General features: G+C 41.5%; 1 protein-coding gene across 1 annotated transcript in view; it reads left to right on the forward strand.

Moving 5' to 3' along the window:
- Window positions 1-17,770, forward strand: part of ttc27 (tetratricopeptide repeat domain 27) — a 35,719-nt gene extending 17,949 nt beyond the window's left edge. Inside the window, exons 11-20 of the mRNA XM_074645655.1 lie at window positions 4,165-4,260; window positions 7,233-7,355; window positions 8,066-8,293; window positions 8,878-8,976; window positions 9,320-9,372; window positions 10,649-10,814; window positions 14,173-14,370; window positions 14,595-14,706; window positions 15,594-15,694; window positions 16,474-17,770. Coding sequence (XP_074501756.1) covers window positions 4,165-4,260; window positions 7,233-7,355; window positions 8,066-8,293; window positions 8,878-8,976; window positions 9,320-9,372; window positions 10,649-10,814; window positions 14,173-14,370; window positions 14,595-14,706; window positions 15,594-15,694; window positions 16,474-16,599 — 1,302 coding nt within the window. The 3' untranslated portion in view covers window positions 16,600-17,770. The remainder of the gene's footprint in view (window positions 1-4,164; window positions 4,261-7,232; window positions 7,356-8,065; window positions 8,294-8,877; window positions 8,977-9,319; window positions 9,373-10,648; window positions 10,815-14,172; window positions 14,371-14,594; window positions 14,707-15,593; window positions 15,695-16,473) is intronic.
- Window positions 17,771-18,352: the final 582 nt, after the last annotated feature.

Consider the following 18,352-nt stretch of genomic DNA (forward strand, 5'->3'; position numbering starts at 1 on the left):
TGACCTTCAAGGGCCTACCCTACAGATAATTCTGTTTTTTTAATATATATATATATATATACTGTATATATAGTACAGTATATATATGGATATATGTTACATGTGCCCACAAAATGGAACAAGAATGTTAGAATCAGATTTTGTGTTGCTTCTTGCCAGTTGCCAGTTTTGCATTGGCACAAACAAAATGGCAGTAAAACCTGAGATGCAAACTATATGTTATAAACCAACTATAGACAGGAGAACGAACGGCCTCAGGCACATGTTCAAGGGAGATGACGGGCAGCTCTCGTGATTCAGGCAGTGAAAACACTATTATACTATTTCATGCAGCCGAAGACCTATTGAAATTCCAATGATTATTATGGCCCGAGCAGCGACTAAGTCGGAGCCAAGGACCTATTGAGATTTAAATGATTGTTATTGTTAGGGCCCGAGGGGCTTATGGTGCTTAAGGTTGGGAATGTGTCAGGACTGGTGAAAAAAAATGTTTTTTCTTGGTCTTGTGCTCAGATATTACAAAATGGCTCGATAGCGCCCCCCCTACAAATTTGCTAAAATTGAGCTCCTCATTGTGGTTTCACCTACATGTGTGATATTTGGAAGGCATATTTATCATATCCAGATGAACAAAAAAGTCTCCTGGAGGTATATCTTAAACCCAACAGGAAGTCAGCCATTTTGAATTAAATGTGCGATTTTAGGACTATTTCTGCCATTTCCTGGCACTGCACTTTAATTACTTCAAATTCGGTCATTACAATTTTAAGACCTTCGTGATAAAAAGTCATTAAAAGCTTCTTTTTTTTTTTTTATGGAACAACGTTGCCGTGGCAGCAAAAAAGCGCCTTTAGCCAAAAAAACAGGAAGTTGTTGTAACTTCGACATACATTTTCCAATCTGCTCCAAATTTCTCTTGCATAAGAGCCCTTGGCTGATATTCATAGCGCCACCTACTGGCAAAAGAGAATATCATGTTTTGCATCTCGCAAATTAATCAGTACCACTCTTAGGAGGTTAACCAGATCCACCTCCAATTTTGGTCACGAAAATGGAAAGACCTTCATCATGCCAGACGGCGAAGCTTTTGAGTTTTCATGAAACGCCGTTGCCGTAAGCATTGTTCGCCATTAAACAGGAAGTTGGTTTTGAGGGGCTAGGGTTGCTTAAAATCAAACGATACTTGGCACACTCATTAAAAGTGCTAAAATGTGTTAACGGATATTGTTCTTGTGCTTGGGTGTGGTAAGGGGGACCGATAGCGCCCCTTAGAAAATTTCAACGAAGCAGCCCTCGCAGTACGTTTCACATAGATCTACCAAACTTGGTAGGGACATGTATCATATGTAGACTTAAAGAAACGTCTCTCGGGCCCATCCTCTTAACCCAACAGGATGTTGGCCATTTTTAACTATAAATCAGATTTTTATAAAAAAAAATATTTATTTTATTTTATACATTTGGTTCAATTTTTAATCCCACTCCTAGTAGTTAGTATTCAAAGAAGGGTTTCCAACTGACACCCGTCATCAGTTAGCTACCTATTAACAGCCATGATCCACTAATTGTTGTACGTTAGCTAGCTAGTTCTACTTTATGTTTCAGTCTGCTCAGCGAAACATAAACCTATAAGCTACATATTCACTGAGACACATATTTTACTGAAACAAGTCGAGCGTCCATCATACATAATGTGAGACTCGAGGCTCAGTGAGGACAACATTGAACCGCAAATAAATCTCCACACACAGGATTCACAAATCTGAGTCCAAATGTACGGACTGAGATACAGTTTCACAATTCTTTTCACACAATTTTTGACCCCATATATTTGCACCGTTTCGATCGGTCTACTTGAATGTAATTATTCATCTAGTCAGCAAAAGTCATGCTCATTTATTACATTGGATTAATACACATTTCTTGCTTTTATTCCCTAACACACACCATTTAAATCCATCCCAAATACTTGCATTCCAGTAAGTAATCTGATCTGCATGTGTGGATGTTTTAGTCAAAAGAGCTGCAGAGCTCGACCCGGCTCACGATGCCAGGGAGTTATTGAGTAATCTTGTTCTCTCTTTCAAAACAACCCTGAGCACAAACAAAACCATTAATCCACCGCAGCTCCAAATGTTATTTTGGATGTTGATCAAGAATAGCTGTGAAAGACCTAATACAGATGGGATTATGAAAAAGATGATGAAGATGTCCTAACATAACACCTGGCTGGAAGACGACGGTCGCTGTGCTCCTGCTGAATTAAATAAATAAATAAACCATGGATTGCTCTTCTGTTTTACTCAGACCTTTCAGACTTGAGGCTGAGTACTGAAAGTAGAACTGTAAGCACTAGATGTCATTTTCTTAGATGCACTTTATGTAGTTGGAGTGCTTTCCTATAAAATGTGCAGGTTTATTGAACAAATGGAAAACATTCCATCCTTTTCTCTAAACCAACAGAACACATCATGTAAGATGAAATACACCATATATCAACATAATGCTGTATGCTTGTCCTAATGGTTAATCCCAACGTCTGTGTATTGAAACTGCTATTAGGTGACTGTTTTCAGCATCCTCAGTTTTAAGCAATTTAAGATTAAATTTAAAAGTTACAAGTATGTTCTTTAACAAACATTTTTTTTTAAGATTTTATGAGCTAAAATGTTAAAACAAACATGAAAACTTGATTTTTGAGTTGCTGTTTTATTCTAATGGCGTTTCAGTTGTCTCACATTTAGTTACTCTGGGTGGCTTAACCACCCCCAAGGAAAAAAATTTCAGTATACCACTGGAAAAATCTCCGACAGCATGTCTCAAACCAAAATGTATTGTCATATCCATTTAGTCTTTACATTGTCTTTGATAGTAAGGAGACAGTTCCTTGAACTTTTACCAGACCGCAGCGGAGCATCGTCCGACAAGATGCTGCGTCGGCTGATGAAATACGAGAAGCGCACATTCCTGGTAGATTACTCCGTAACACGAACACCGTATTTCTACTGTTTACCTCACAATCATTACAACAAAACATAAAATAGCTGCCACCGTGTTAACTTTCCAGAGTTGTGAAATCACTGTCTCATAGTATTATAAACCACTCTGCAGTGTTTTGGTATCTGATAAGCCTTCGAATGTTTAAATCTGTTACTCAAACTGGACTTCCTGAATTATATTTAATGTCAAGTCAAGTCAAATTTATTTCTATAGCACATTTAAAACAACATGAGCTGACCAAAGTGCTTTACAGACATAGGCTGAATAAAAAAACAGGTCAACAGAGCAGACAACAAAATCACACATATCCACAGACAGAGACCAAGATAAAATCCATGAGTAAAAGACTGTTACGAGCATAATAAAAGGCCAATTAGTAATCACAATTTAAGTGCATTCAAAAGCCAAAGAAAAGAGGTGGGCCTTGAGCTGTGCTCTGAAAGACTCCGTAGAGGGAGCAGTTCTGATGTGGCCCGCAATTGAAGAAGGCGCGGTCGCCACTGAGCTTCCACCGAGCCCGAGGGACGACCAGAAGTGACTGGTCGGAAGACCTGAGTGCCCTAGGTGGGATATAGGGAGTTAAAAGGGCAGATAGGTAGGAGGGAGCCGATCCATGAAGTGCTTTATAGACAAATAATAAAGTCTTAAATTGAACTCTAAAAGTGACAGAGAGCCAGTGGAGTGAGGCGAGTATGGGGGAAATATGCTCACGTTTCCGAGAACCAGTTAAAAACCTTGCGGCAGCGTTCTGCACATACTGCAGATGTGACAGTGAAGACTGGCTGACTCCCATGTAGAGGGAGTTACAGTAGTCAAGGCGAGTAGTAATAAAAGCATGGATCACTTTTTCACAGTCTTGGAAAGATTAAAAAAAGGGTTTTACTTCTGCTAGGCTTCGCAGTTGGAAGAAGCTGCCTCTCATCCCAGAGTTTATCTGTTATATCAAACTTAAAAGCAGAGTCAAAAATCATCCCAAGGTTTTTTGCGGAAGGTTTCACACAGGATGACAGTGGGCCGAGCTGTGTGTCTCAATATCTCTGATAATAATCTATGTTTTATAACGGAGATGATTTACCTTTTATTTTAATCTGTTGAAAAGCTGAACACAGATTATTCAAAATGTGATGCAAATGCAAAATGTAATCTTCTGTTTTCCTCTTCCAGGCGATAGTAGACCACTTTGAAGACAAGAACTGTCCCGTGACCGAGCGGCTCAAGGGCTTCTACTTCTGCCAAGCCCCCCCCAGATGGGATGTCCAGGTAGCAAACTCTTTATTTTCAAAAACACATTCCAGCTAGATAACATCATCATACTAACATTCTCGTAGTGACAACGTTAATATGCTCAGCAACACTAATAACAGTAAAAGATGGGCGGAGGCTTGTTGAGACTGTTGATTGGTCGATCCAATACTTTGGTCCAACAGGATAAAAAGTCTCCAGTGGAGGACACATGTAGAAGACGTGGAAATAAATAGCAGCATTGTTCTCGTATTGCAGGGCTGTCTAGAGCTAGTTAGCCCTGGTATCATAGGAAGATATGCATAACACTGTTCAGGTGTTTACTAGCTGCAGTAGCTAGCATTAAACTCTAATGATTTATATTGATAATAACTATAACTGGTGATTTAGTAGCATCTTTGCTTCCGCACAGTGGCTGTTCCATTCCTGAACGGGGCCTTTCTAATGTCACCTGTGACCCCACAAAATATAATAGTTAGCTAAAGCTATGCCTTAGAATTAATGCTTAGATCACTACTTTGGTAGTAAGTTAGCATGCTAATGTAAACAGCTTACATTAGAGAAGATAAACACACTGTTAATCCATTTCTTATACTCCGAACTCTTCACATCCAGAATATCCGTGTGCTCTTTGCACACGGCTTCAACATGTGGAGAAATCCTAAAAAGTGAGATTTTCATGTTCTTTTATATTATAAAGCAGGTTTAAGTGCTTTATAAATACTGGTAAACTATCAAAACGTTCAATATACGGAGAGAAATACACACAGCCCGTATTCAGAAATTGTGCGTTTGAAACAAGCCGTTTCGGATTTCTGTCCATTTCTGATGTCACAAATATACAATATATAGACCGTTACACGGTTTTAAACATAAACATTCTAAATGTGTCCCAGTTTATTTCCTGTTGCAGTGTATGTAAATAACATCAGCTGAAAGGAAGTAAACATGGACCCAAACTGTTGCCTAGCAACCCAATTCCATTGCAATTCCATTGAAATGTACTAAAACAGAGCGTTTCAGACAGAGGGTAAATACAGGTATATTCAGGCAGACAGTACGAGGAAAATAAAGTGTTTTTTTAACATTACAGCATGTAAACATGTTCTAGTAGAAACACAAAATACAAATATCAACCTGAAAATGAACACGATATGGGACCTTTAACAGACCTTCTGTGAGTGTAGTTACAGCCTCTAAGCTTTGATTGGACAATCACCGCTGGGTCGATTACAGTCCGTCTGACTTGCCTTCAGCACTATGTGCAGAAGGTGACGACTCTGAAGCAACGACGAGAAATGGGATATATATATATATATATATATATATATATTAATGCAGTGTGTATATATGTCTCGCAGGAGCTGTAGAACACTGCATTAATAACATTGCGTGACACATTTGCTGAACCACAAAGCATCTTAAATCTTCAAAGACTGGAACACTAGACACTCTAACAGAGCCCAGGAGAGGGGGCAGAATAAAATGGAAAGAAGAGTAAATGGAATAAGCAGTTTTAGAAAGATTTCCAAGAGATTGAAGGAGGAGGGTGAGATCAGGTGGGGGGGGGGGTAATAACTGATAACAGCAATAAAGATGGAATGGAAGAGTCTCTATTGCTGCCTGAGGACTTGAAAGCGGGTTCAGGCGGATGATTGCAGCAGGTGCTGTGATGCATTTTCTCCACACTGGAGAACCATGGCCTGCATGTGACAAAGCACTGAAGGCCTATTTATGATTGGGGGGGGGGGGGGGGGGGGGGGGTTCCATTTTATCGCCTTTGGAGTGACAGCATATTTATACTTTACATACGGTTTGTTTTGCAGCCGTTGGTTTACATCCATTTTAGAGTGGTATAAGAAAAACAACTTTCAAACACACATGACCGTAGATAGGTCATTATTTTATTGTCATCATTTTGAATCACTAGAGATGTGGCTCCAGGGACGACAAGGTTGGTTGGTTGGCTGGTCGGTCCACTGCTGTGGTCCAGATTGTAATATCTCAACAAATATTGGATGGATTGACATGGAATTTTGTATATACTTTAATGGTTCCTAAACGATGTATCCTACTGAGTTTGGTGATCCGCGGTCCTTTCTTCTAACCCAGGGCTCAGCAACCTTTACTATCAAAAGAGCCACTTTAGGCAAAAGAAAATCTGTCTGGAGCCGCAAAACATTTGAGCATTGTGTTGAAGGTAACACATTTTATAGTCTAAGTATATAGTATATAAGTCTAATGCAGTGAGGGCCAAAGTGCAAATGTACTATGGAGTATTAGGGCCACATTGAGGGAAAAAACATCTGAGATTTCCAGAATAAAGTCATAATATTACGAGAAAAAAGTAGTAACATTACGAGAATAAAGTCATAATATTATGAGAGAAAAAAAAGTAGTAATATTATGACAGTAAAGTATAAAAGAAAATAACACGTCAAATTACTACCTTATAATATTATTACTTTACCCATAATACTACGACTTTTTTCTCTTAAACTTCTGACTTTATTCTCATAATATTACAACTTTTTCTTGTAAACCTATGACTTTATTCTCGTAGTATTATGACTTTATCTCGAAATCTCAGATTCATTTTTTTTCCCCAATGTGGCCCTAATACTCCGCCGTACCATAGACCTACAATACTGATAAATAAAAATGAAAAATGTAAACAAAAAACAGTTTCCATTTTTACAAATCCACAGGGAGCCACTGGAGAGGGGGGGCTAAAAAGCCGCAGGTTGCTGACCGCTGCTCTAGCCCCACCAGCAGGTTGACATTTGAGTGAAATATCTCAATTCTAAGCTATAGTTTGTGTTTAATGCTGGTTAGCTTAACTAAGATGGTGAACATGGTAAACAATATACCTGCCAAACATGAGCATGTTAGCGTTGTTATTGTGCGCATGTTTGCATGCTGACAACATCGCAAAGCCGCTAGCGTGGTTGTAGCCTCTCAGACTTGTTTTGTTCTCTCCTCCTCTCCAGAAACAGCTGGCCAGCTTGCTGACGGACCTCGGCTGCACCAGTTCAGCTCTGCTCATCTATGAAAAGCTCGAGCTCTGGGAGGATGTAGTGATCTGCTATGAGAGGCTGGGCCAACATGGCAAGGTACACACACACACACACACACACACGCACACACACACGCACAGACCATACCGACTTCTGATCAAATACACATCTGTTGGTAGATAAACTCAAATGTTTCTTGTGCTTCATGCACATTCAAAATAAATATTTTTACTGCTTTACTAATTACTGAATTTTAAGTTGGATTGCTCTTAGTTTTTCTTCTTTTTATTTTTACTGTTTCACATGGACAAGCTTGATCCCAAGGAGCATACTGTATATCCACATAAACGGCCCGTATGCAGCTGTGCAATTCTAATTTTACCGACAATGACCCCTTTGAACTACAAAATGAGCAGTGTGATCGTGATAACAGTGTGAGCCTCACCAAAACATGTAGTGGCATGGTGAGGTGCAACGAGTGCAAATGTCCACAGGTTATGTGACAGCCACTTTAATCGTAACATAATCCTTAATTTGTTTTTCTGTCAAACTTTGTTCCCAAATCCCCTCTGTTGTGTTTTTACACCTCATTTCCTTCCCATTACTTTGTTGTTCATGTCCTTTCAGTATTCATTACCTCTTTCACTTTATTCTATTTATTCTGCCTCACAATTCTTTACATCTTTCCCTTCATCCCTTACTTCTTTCTTTTCCGTTTTCTTTCACCTTACAATGACGGTCTCCTTCCTTATCCATCTCCTCCTCCGCGCTGACCTTCCCTCTCCTTTCATCGTCCCTTTGCTCAGGCCGAGGAGATCGTTCGCAGTGAGTTGGAAAAGAAGGAGACGCCCAGTCTGTACTGCCTCCTGGGAGACATATTGAGGGACCATCAGTACTACGACCGGGCGTGGGAGCTGTCAAACCGACGCAGCGCCAGAGCCATGCGCTCCAAAGCCCTGCTGCACCTCCGCGCCAAGGAGTTCCAGCAGTGCGCGGACTGCTTTGAGCAGTCGCTCAAAATCAACACCATGCAGGTACGGGCACAGCACTGACATTTAAAAAAAAAATTGTACTTGCAAAACTAATGTGATTCTGCTTTGCTTCAATATGAATTGAAGCGTGTGGCTACGCTGTTCAGACTCAAACTCCAACACAAACTACACAGAAGCACCAAAACCGCAAAAGTTCTATCTAGTGAAGCCCGTCTTGCAAAACAGTGTTAACTCTTCCTGCTCCAGCCTCCCGGCCGCGGTCAGAAGACACAGGGGAGACCGTAGCTTTGGTCTCCAGGGCCGGAGTCTATGCTGTACTCTGCTCCTCTACTCCTCTGCTTGCTTGCCTTCACTCACACACCACGCTCGTTCTCTCTCTCGCTCCACCTCTCACGTGCATGCGCGCACATTACACACTGTAGAAGAGTTAGTTTAGCTCTGAGAATATCTAGTGAATGTACAGTGGACGTTTGTGCAGAAATAAATGCTGCAGCTCCATATATATATATATCTATATATATATATATATAGATATATATATATATTATTCACTTGCATTGTTTCACCCCCATTTGTGTTTTGTGTTGTGTTTTGTGTGTGTGTGTGTGTGTGTGTTGTTTGGACAGCTCGGTGTGTGGTTTTCCCTCGGTTGTGCCTACTTTGCCCTGGAGGGCTATGAGGGAGCTGCCAAGGCTTTCCAGAGGTGTGTGGGACTAGAGCCAGATGTAAGTACCTACACACACGCAAAATTTCAGTAACTATATCATAACATGGAAAAGTACAAGTTTGTGCATGGAGGAAAAAAATAACAATCCCATCAACTTCTCACTTTACATGTAACACGTGTGTTCCTTCAGTCACACTCCTTGTCTAGAACACATTCATATACTGAACACACACCCCTGCACCCTCTGACTGCCTCTGTGAATAATTCTGTGGCTACTTGAAAATTGCATTTTCTCTGCTGTTCTTCTTTATGTTTGATCATTATCATTATTGTTGTTGTTTACAACTCTTCCTTACTATCTCTTTCCCTCTATTTCCTTCTGTACCCCCTTCTCTTTTCAGAATGCAGAAGCATGGAACAACCTGTCTACAGCCTACATTCGCCTCCAAAAGAAGTGAGTATGAGTATGAATGTCATAACGTTCTTAGCCTCTAAAGCTCTAGCCCGAGGACAAAACCTCTAAAATAACATACAGTCTGAATCAGGAATAGCTCCTCAACCATAAGGCGTGTATGGATATATCTGGTCTCCTTTGAAAGCTAAAAAGCTAAGGAATATGAATCCATTGTAAATAAACATATTTCTATTACTATTCCAGAGTAAATGGAGATGCAATAAAGGAAAAAATAAGATATGATATGATAGCGGTAGCAGTTTTGGCGGCAAACATAAGCAAGACTCATGCATTTAGACTTTGGATAATGCATATCAACTACCGCAGTCACTCGCGAGGGTAGAGTAGAGAAAACAACCGAGAAGTTAAGTTAAAAAAAAAAAAAAATCCGTTATTTCCTGTCCTGACGGTGGAGCTGCCCTCAGAGCGGAGCATGCACCGGAAGCGGCTCCACAGAGGAGCCCTGCAGGCAGACCCCTCCCAGTATGTCGACGGCACATTCATGCTGAGAATCTCTTGTTCTACCACATCTGGTGACTGGAGTCCAATGAAGTATACTGACAGCCCCTGAAAACATTCACGAACCGTGCCCGAGTTACGGTACGGAGCATTCACACTAATCAATCAAACTGGACTTTGGGGACAAGTGTACTCGGATCCGGGCCAGGTCCCTGATGTACCTAATAAAGTGGTCATAGTGTATTTGTATCCTTTTTGCTACATGTGCAGCAATTTTACTGGACAAGAGAATTATGTGCAGGAGGAAGACAAAACAAGCACATGAAGAAAACAAAGAAAAAATGCTGCAAATAAATTAAACGAGAAACCAATTTGACAGCATAAAACAAAAAATGTATTTTATGGCAAAAGTGTTGCCATAAGATACATTTATGTTTTTCAGATCACACAGCGAAATTGAAACAGATGAACCCTAGGGTTCCAAATCACAGGTGACGTTTTTCATTCACCGGAGTTCTTTTGAGATTCTGGCCGTGGAAAGACGTGGTCTTGTTCACACAGATGTGGCTTCTTGTTCTGTGCATTTTTTCCTAGCAGAGAAGGCTGTGAGAGTACAGAGGTAACCAGTGAATCCTGAATGTCTCTGAGCCTTTGTTTACACCAGACTCATGTGCTGTCAGGCCCGAAATTGAGAAGAAAAGCAGGAAAGCTTCTATTAATACCAGGTTAGCTCCACTGCCTGTTCAGCAGAAGCACTTTTGCAGCACTGCTAACTCTTTTGTTTCGGTCTTTCTCTTCCTGTCTGTCTCATTGGCAGAAACAAAGCCTTTCGTACCCTGCAGGAAGCCCTGAAGTGTAACTACGAACAATGGCAGATCTGGGAGAACTTTATCGTTGTGAGCACTGATATCGGGGAGTTTGGTGAAGCCATCAAGGCCTACCATCGTCTGATGGACCTCAGAGAAAAATACAAGGACATCCAGGTAAAGGACTGCACTTAATGTTATCTTAGACGACATTATACTTCAATCTTTGACAGTACGTAGTGGAAGGAATTAATATACTGTATCACAGAGCTGTGAATCCTACGCCCTGCAAGGCAGGGGTCACGTGATTGACAGACACAGCCAAAGGTGTCAATGACATTATATCCAGAGAATCGCAAGTGTTTCTGAGTAGCTCCCACAATTCCAACAGAGTGATACATCTTCTCTAGCTGATTGCGTCATGTCAATTCCAGGAGTCACATTCTCCAGTTAATAGGGGTATAACGATACGTTTTTTACAACAATACGATAGGTATCAATTTCCATGGTTCTCAGCAAGAAACCGATGGATTGCCTACTCCGGGTAGGGAATGAGTCCTTACCCCAAGTGAAGGAGTTCAAGTACCTCGGGGTCTTGTTCGCGAGTGAGGGGACGATGGAACGTGAGATTGGTCGGAGAATCGGAGCAGCGGGGGCGGTATTGCATTCGCTTTACCGCACCGTTGTGACGAAAAGAGAGCTGAGCCAGAAGACAAAGCTGTCGATCTACCGTTCAATCTTCGTTCCTACTCTCACCTATGGTCATGAGGGTTGGGTCATGACCGAAAGAACGAGGTCGCGGGTGCAAGCGGCCGAAATGGGTTTCCTCAGGAGGGTGGCTGGTGTCTCCCTTAGAGATAGGGTAAGAAGCTCAGTCATCCGTGAGGGACTCGGAGTAGAGTCGCTGCTCCTTTGCGTCGAAAGGAGCCAGTTGAGGTGGTTCGGGCATCTAGCACGGATGCCCCCTGGGCGCCTCCCTTTGGAGGTGTTCCAGGCACGACCAGCTGGGAGGAGACCACGGGGAAGACCCAGGACTAGGTGGAGAGATTATATCTCTACTCTGGCCTGGGAACGCCTCGGGATCCCCCAGTCAGAGCTGGTTAATGTGGCCCGGGAAAGGGAAGTTTGGGGTCCCCTGCTGGAGCTGTTGCCCCCGCGACCCGATCCCGGATAAGCGGTTGAAGATGGATGGATGGATGGATGGATGGATGGATGGATGGATGGATCAATTTCCATGGTTCCGATACGATTCAATGACGATATTTGGCTCATCTAGAGCGATACGAATTCTCTGCTTCTTCCCTGTATTCATGTTAGTCCTGTAGTTTTTTCTTTCAGCCCAGTGGGACTGGTTAAAATCACAGCTGTGACTCAAAGAAACATCATCAACACCCAAACTACCTCAATTTCACATTTTTGAGAGTAATTGCAGATTATTTTACATGAAGTTTCTTCCTTTTTGGTGTATCCCTGTTTCGTCTGCCTTGTTTTAGGCAACTTTTCACCCTGCATGTTGGTTGTGCTGCCATCAGTCGCATCAATTAGGCTGCTAGATGTAAAAGTTGAAAAGGTCAGTAGCAGCAAGGCATGGGGCGATATGAAAACAAGCGTGCAAGGAGACCAGAGAGAAAGACGTTGTTGTGTTCAGCTCTCTCAGTACTTTTGTAGCTTCTAACTGAATCTCCTGCTTCCCTGTTGGTACTTTTAAAAGATCTGCTTTATTTTACGGTTTTCTTTTCAGCTGCATAGGAGTCGTGTTAAGTTGCTGCTGATGAAAAACCAACATTTCCTGATTTTAATAACAAAATAACAAGGGACTTTTAACAAAATAACAAGGGACTTTTAACAAAATAACAAGGGACTTTTATTGTTAAGAATGTAGGAAATGAAATGTGTTAATCATTGTTTTACAGCCGCTCCTTTGACCACTAGTCACAGCCTTGGTTACACACCCTCAAGCAGGTAGCTCTGTTGTAACGGAGACGTAAATCCCTGCCGTGCTGGGCTCGTGTCTTGAGGAGTTGTAGCATTTATTCATGTACTAGTGTCACGATATAGCGAGCGACCGTTTTATAAAAATAACTTTACTGCGGCGCAATTACACCGCCATTCCAGTGTTTTTATTTCAAAATGTTAACATTTTACTACTTATTCCTGTTTTTCTCTGTGCAGGGCAGCTTTGATTAATTATACCACTGTCCCCTCTCCCCTGCCTTCCTCAGTGAAACAAACCTGTCAAATCCTCATCTCAAAATGTAACATAAAACAGTCTCCTTACTTCAAATGACTGTTCCAATTTCACCCTTCTATTTTTACTAACATCCATCTCTCACCTTTCAATTGTGTTTTGCATATATAGTGGTGTCACTCTATATTTTTCTTCACTGTGGTTGTTATTAGCCCAGAGCCCAGAGCAGGAGAGTTAGAGCAGCGGGACCACCATGAATTCCTCTCTATGGAATGTGTAGAAGGCTGGTGACAGAAGTGCTTTGACTAGCTGATATTTCAAAGGAGCTGAAGGGTCACATGGCTCAGCTTTATGTCTCATGGGGGTTAAATGGGATACACAAGAACTTTACAGTCACACACAGGCGCTATACACCGACTCCTGTGAGTTTTTCCTCTTTTCCATTTTTGTGATCTAAAAGTAAAAGTAGAAAATTCTGGCCTGTCTTTCATGTTATTTTCCCTTTTTTTTTATTACTTTTCCACTTAATTTCACATTTTAACTGGATCCAGCAGGAATTTAAATAAGGCATCCATTCATTTTTCGCCCTAATGTCACTTTCCACCACAGTGACGGACAGCATACATTAAACATAGCTATATTTATGGATTTAATCTCACTCTCATCACAAGAATTGTCAGATCAAATAGACTGATTTCAGAGCCACTCGCAATGTGTTTGTGTTGGTCTTTGCATCCACACCTTTGTCCTCCTCTGCTTACAAAATATATATTCCCCCATATGTTGTTGGTTGTATTTAGTCCATTAATCTGTTTCTTCCAATGTAGGACGGATAATGAAGTCATTAGTTCATTTGTTTGTTTTACCATCCGTCGCATTGCTGTTTAGTTTTGATTTGGTGCCGAAAAATGTAATGCAATTGCTCATAGTTCTCATTTTCAATGGTTACTTTTTTTATTTAGTTTTAGTCTTCATCAAAGGCAAAATATTAGGGAATCAAAGGTATCTTTAGTCGATAACTGTGGTAGATTGAAACAATTACCATAAACCAGGGAGACCACGATGATGATAATTTGCAGTCGCACGCCAATGCCATGGTGAGTGCAAGTGTTTGTGAAAAGTAAAACCACATTTCCCATAAATCCAGTTGCTTTCCATCCTGCCGCTCCTTCTTTGGTTTCTTTGGCGGTGCTGAGCAATGCTGCTCTTAACTAACAGTAAGGATTGCATGTGGAATTCAAACCCAACCCCATGACATCACGCATAACGATGTTGAGACTTTACGAATTGTGATTCATCTTTGAACACAAATCTGACGTACGCATCGTTTGTTTTTCCCCATTACAGATTTTGCAGATCCTGGTCAGAGCAGTTGTTGAAAACTTGACGGACAACCGGGGCGGGCAGGCAGCTACTCTGCGGTCCAAACTGAAGGAGCTCCTGGGGCGGGTCAGTTCCCGCCACAGCAGCGACAGTGAGATATGGCAGCAGTACGCTCTGTTGTACGGAGACGGTCACAGCGACATCCCAGAGGACAACGAAAAGGTTGGTGCCGATCATATTCATATTTTAAATATTTTGACTCGCAATGATTAATTTAAACCATGTTGTTTCACCATGCTGCTTGAATCACAGTCAGCTGAACCAACCAATAATTAAAACCCCAGGACAAAAAGACAGAAAGTAAAGGAAAAAATAAAAGCCGTGACTGCATTTGACTTCTGTGTAGCCGCCTCTTACAATGGTGGTGTTATTGTGTGGTTTTTCAGGCTCTACAGATGTTGTCTAAGGCTCATCGCTGCAAGGTTCAGGCTGGGGGCTGGGAGAAAGAACCTGGTCTCTTCAAGGAGGTGATCAAAAGAGCCATCAATATGGGTGAAGGTGAGAGCACCCTCCAGCTATAGACACAACCACCATCCACACAGAAACGCTTGTATTGTTTTATTCCAGGGTAGCTGTACGCATAATCTTTAGATACCCTGCGACTGAGTCTCCCTTTTGGAGAGGAGCAGCGGCTCTACTCCGAGCTCCCTCCGGATGTCTGAGCACCTCTACCTCTCTCTAAGGCGGAGCCCAGCCACCTTTGCGGCTGGAGGACGACCACTCTTCCCACTGAGCTACAGCCGCCCATTATCTATTTACCGGCCGACATGGAAGTGAAGCGTTTGTAATCATGCCTATCTATTAACTCAGTATACTTTTCCTGGAAATGTTTTAAATAAATGACCGGCTATATATTACTGCTTATTGGGAAATAGCGGATTATAATTATTAAATAATGTTGTAGTAATTTTCGACGTTACTTGCTAACTACTGCCTACCCGTAAAATGAAGTGTTACCATATGATCAATAGGAAATCATGCTTACGTCCTCGTATTTACCGACTGAAATGGTGTAATAATGCGGTGCAGATTTGACAGGGTAAAAGCTAAGATCCTGGGACTCTTTGGCAAAAAAGGGGGAAATAGTGTGGTGCAGAGCTTAAATCCTCAGAAAACTTGGTTTCAAATCCTCTATAACATGATATCAGTCAATCAAATTTAAAGTTATTTTCCCTTTCCAGAGAAAATCCATTCAGCGTTTTATCCTGGTTTGGTCCACCAAATCCTGGGATAATCATCTGTTATGCCGCCAAACGGCATGCTGGGTTCAGCTCGCTCTCCGTCGCTCGCTTCAACGGGCACTGCACTAGTACAGTATAAACATACAGAAAAGTGAAAGTTCAAATCCTTAATCCATTCTCTGAATCTCTCTCTCTGTTTCTCAGTGACCATCAGTTACTGTAAGAAGAAGAGTAATCCAACAGAAGCTCTTCAGATGCTCTCCTCCACCCGCCTCAGCCTCAAGAGTCTGAGCTCCAAAGCTAAGGTACAGTCCACCTCCCCGCTTCCCATGACTCATATCCGATGATGGTAGAGAGCATGACATCAAGACTTCACTACCTTTTATTGCTGTTTTCTTGCATCAGTGTCTTTAACCCTCTGAGACCCACAATAGACCCATTTCAGTTTCTGCTCTATTATGTCTCATAAGTTGTTGCAGCAATTTTTGAGTTGATACCATTTGTTACACAGATTTGATGCTAAATTTAACCTCTTTTTTTTTACCACTTGAGAATTAATAAAAATGATCAATAATCCCTCCAAAATCCCACATTAAGACACCAAGACCTTGAGGAACACCAGAGAAAAAGCCATGCTGTGATTTGGTGACAAAAACTTTTGACATTTGGAGATTTCTGCAAGAATTGCATTTTTCGGCGATTGGATGGCGAGCACTTTTGTTGTGTAAACTGCTCTGAAACCCCCTTATTGTCAATCTAGCTAGGAAAGCCATCCATCCTCTGGATGCTCTAGGTCTTTGGTTTGTGGCTCAAATTAATCTTCAGGTTCCAAGCTATCAGAATGATGTGGCATTCACTGTTGACGTTTTATATACCTCTGAACATTACCTGTAACCCAACCCCTACCCCTCCCACACATTTTTTATGTTGTTTATCTATATTTTGAAAAATAATTTTGAATATACAGTCATTAAATGTTTTTCAAGTCTTGCATATTGATATCATATTATTCATATTAACAATATGCCCCTTCAATGCATTACATAATTATGTAATCTTTTTCCTCCGCATTACTCCGTTCTAGCAAATGCACACAGATGTGGCCACGGGTCAGGTCCACGCCGAGCTGCAGGACGGTGTCGCTGCTCTGGAACAACTGGTCTCGGAGCTGCAGGAGCTGAGCGGGAAGCTGCGTGACCAATCACAGTGACCTCTTGGGAAAAATCACAAGCTGTGGCTCTGAAGGCTCCTCAGTAGTAAAGACTAATCAGAGGCAGACAGAGACTCGGCTGCAGTGATCAGCCTTGTTTATTGTTGAACACCTTTAAAGGTAACCTCTATATTTTTTAAACTGGACCCTCTTTTCCCATGTTTATGTGTCTAAGTGACTAATGGGGACGACAATTATTGAAATTGGTCCACCAGCAGCCGCTAAACATCAACGTAACATTACGTTCACTAAAAGTGCTTATTTTTGCCACTGACAGGCTCAGATTGTTATTAGAAGGAGAAAGAAAAGGACCCTACAGAGAAATAAAATGTTTTTCTTACCTTTCACTTGATCCGGTCTGTTTGTTATCGTGTCCAAGTCCCGTTCAAGAAGAAGTCTCGTTGACTAAATCATCTGAATATTCAGCCAAATGTTGTAGATAACACTAAGCTATGCTTTCTGCACTCCAACCAGGGTCTGATATTAGCACCAGCCAAATGCGGGTAAATTGTTGGCAGTGGCAGGTAAAATTGACCGGCCATCCGCCACTTTGGCAGACGCTAGTGATGGAAATAGAGAACTGTAGTTTTCCGATTCCTTGGTATCTCATGCCTCCGTGTCTATCGATTCCTCTTCGATGCTTTCTGACTGTAACGCATGCACAATGACGCATACGCAAGCTGTATCATGTTTCAGTTTGTTTGGGACCGAAGTCACGGCGGAGAGAAAGAAAGCACGGCGCTACTACTAAACCTTAGGGGATACACCCTATTTTTCCCTGATAATTCTACACTGTGAACAACAAACCTGTGTTGAAATCAGCAAGAGGAGCGTTAGAAACGCTAGCAGCCGGTGGGCAGCACAGTCCTGCTCGACTAAATAACGGAGCTACCAACGTTAACTGAGGTGCATTACATCACACTATGAGGCGTTCAAGCTCTGCTCAGCAAAATGACCATTGGGTGAAGGTACAGTAAATTACAACTGTATCATGATGTGTTCAAATGTAATCTCGTAAAATTAAGTTTTTGGCGAGAAACTTGAATAAATCCAGTAGTTTGAAAGAGACGTTTTTACAGCGATATAAAATAGATATTAGAGAGAGAATTCTGACCTCCCTAACACTACTTCTAAACAGCTTATAGTACATCATTGAAACTACTGATGCCAAGATTTTTTTCTAATCAAAGCAAATATTTAAATATTCATCATTTGAATTGTGTGTTTTTATGCAAATAACCAGTATAGATGACAGTAACAAAGTACAGTACAGTACTGTGTACAGTAACCTCCCACCACTGTAAAATAGGGCTCTCCCCCCCCCCGAATTTGAACACTGTAATTTACCATGTATACAATGTTTCTCATGTAAAATATATCGTAACATTGAATTACTTCAGATCTAAAATGTTATTCCTTCATTTAGCGCAGCGATTTCAAAAGTGGCAGATAAAAAAATACCTGCCTGTCACAGTGGCATGAAATGAAAAGGGTTAATTTCAGACCCTGACTCCAACACAACAAACTCTGCCCGGCTGGCACTCGCGGTTCCACCATGGATATATTCCACTCTTCCACCGTTGTCTTCCGGCGGTGACACTCTTTCCATTATGTCAGACACATAGAAATAACAATCGGAGCCTGTCACGGCAAAAACAAGCACCTTTAGTAGATGTGAATGACGGTGCCAGCTTGCCCCAACAGCACCATATTGCAGCCTGTAAGTCTTCAGCGCTCTCCCTCAATACTGGAC

The sequence above is a fragment of the Sebastes fasciatus genome, chromosome 9 (genome assembly GCF_043250625.1).
Source record: "Sebastes fasciatus isolate fSebFas1 chromosome 9, fSebFas1.pri, whole genome shotgun sequence".
NCBI lineage: Eukaryota > Metazoa > Chordata > Actinopteri > Perciformes > Sebastidae > Sebastes > Sebastes fasciatus.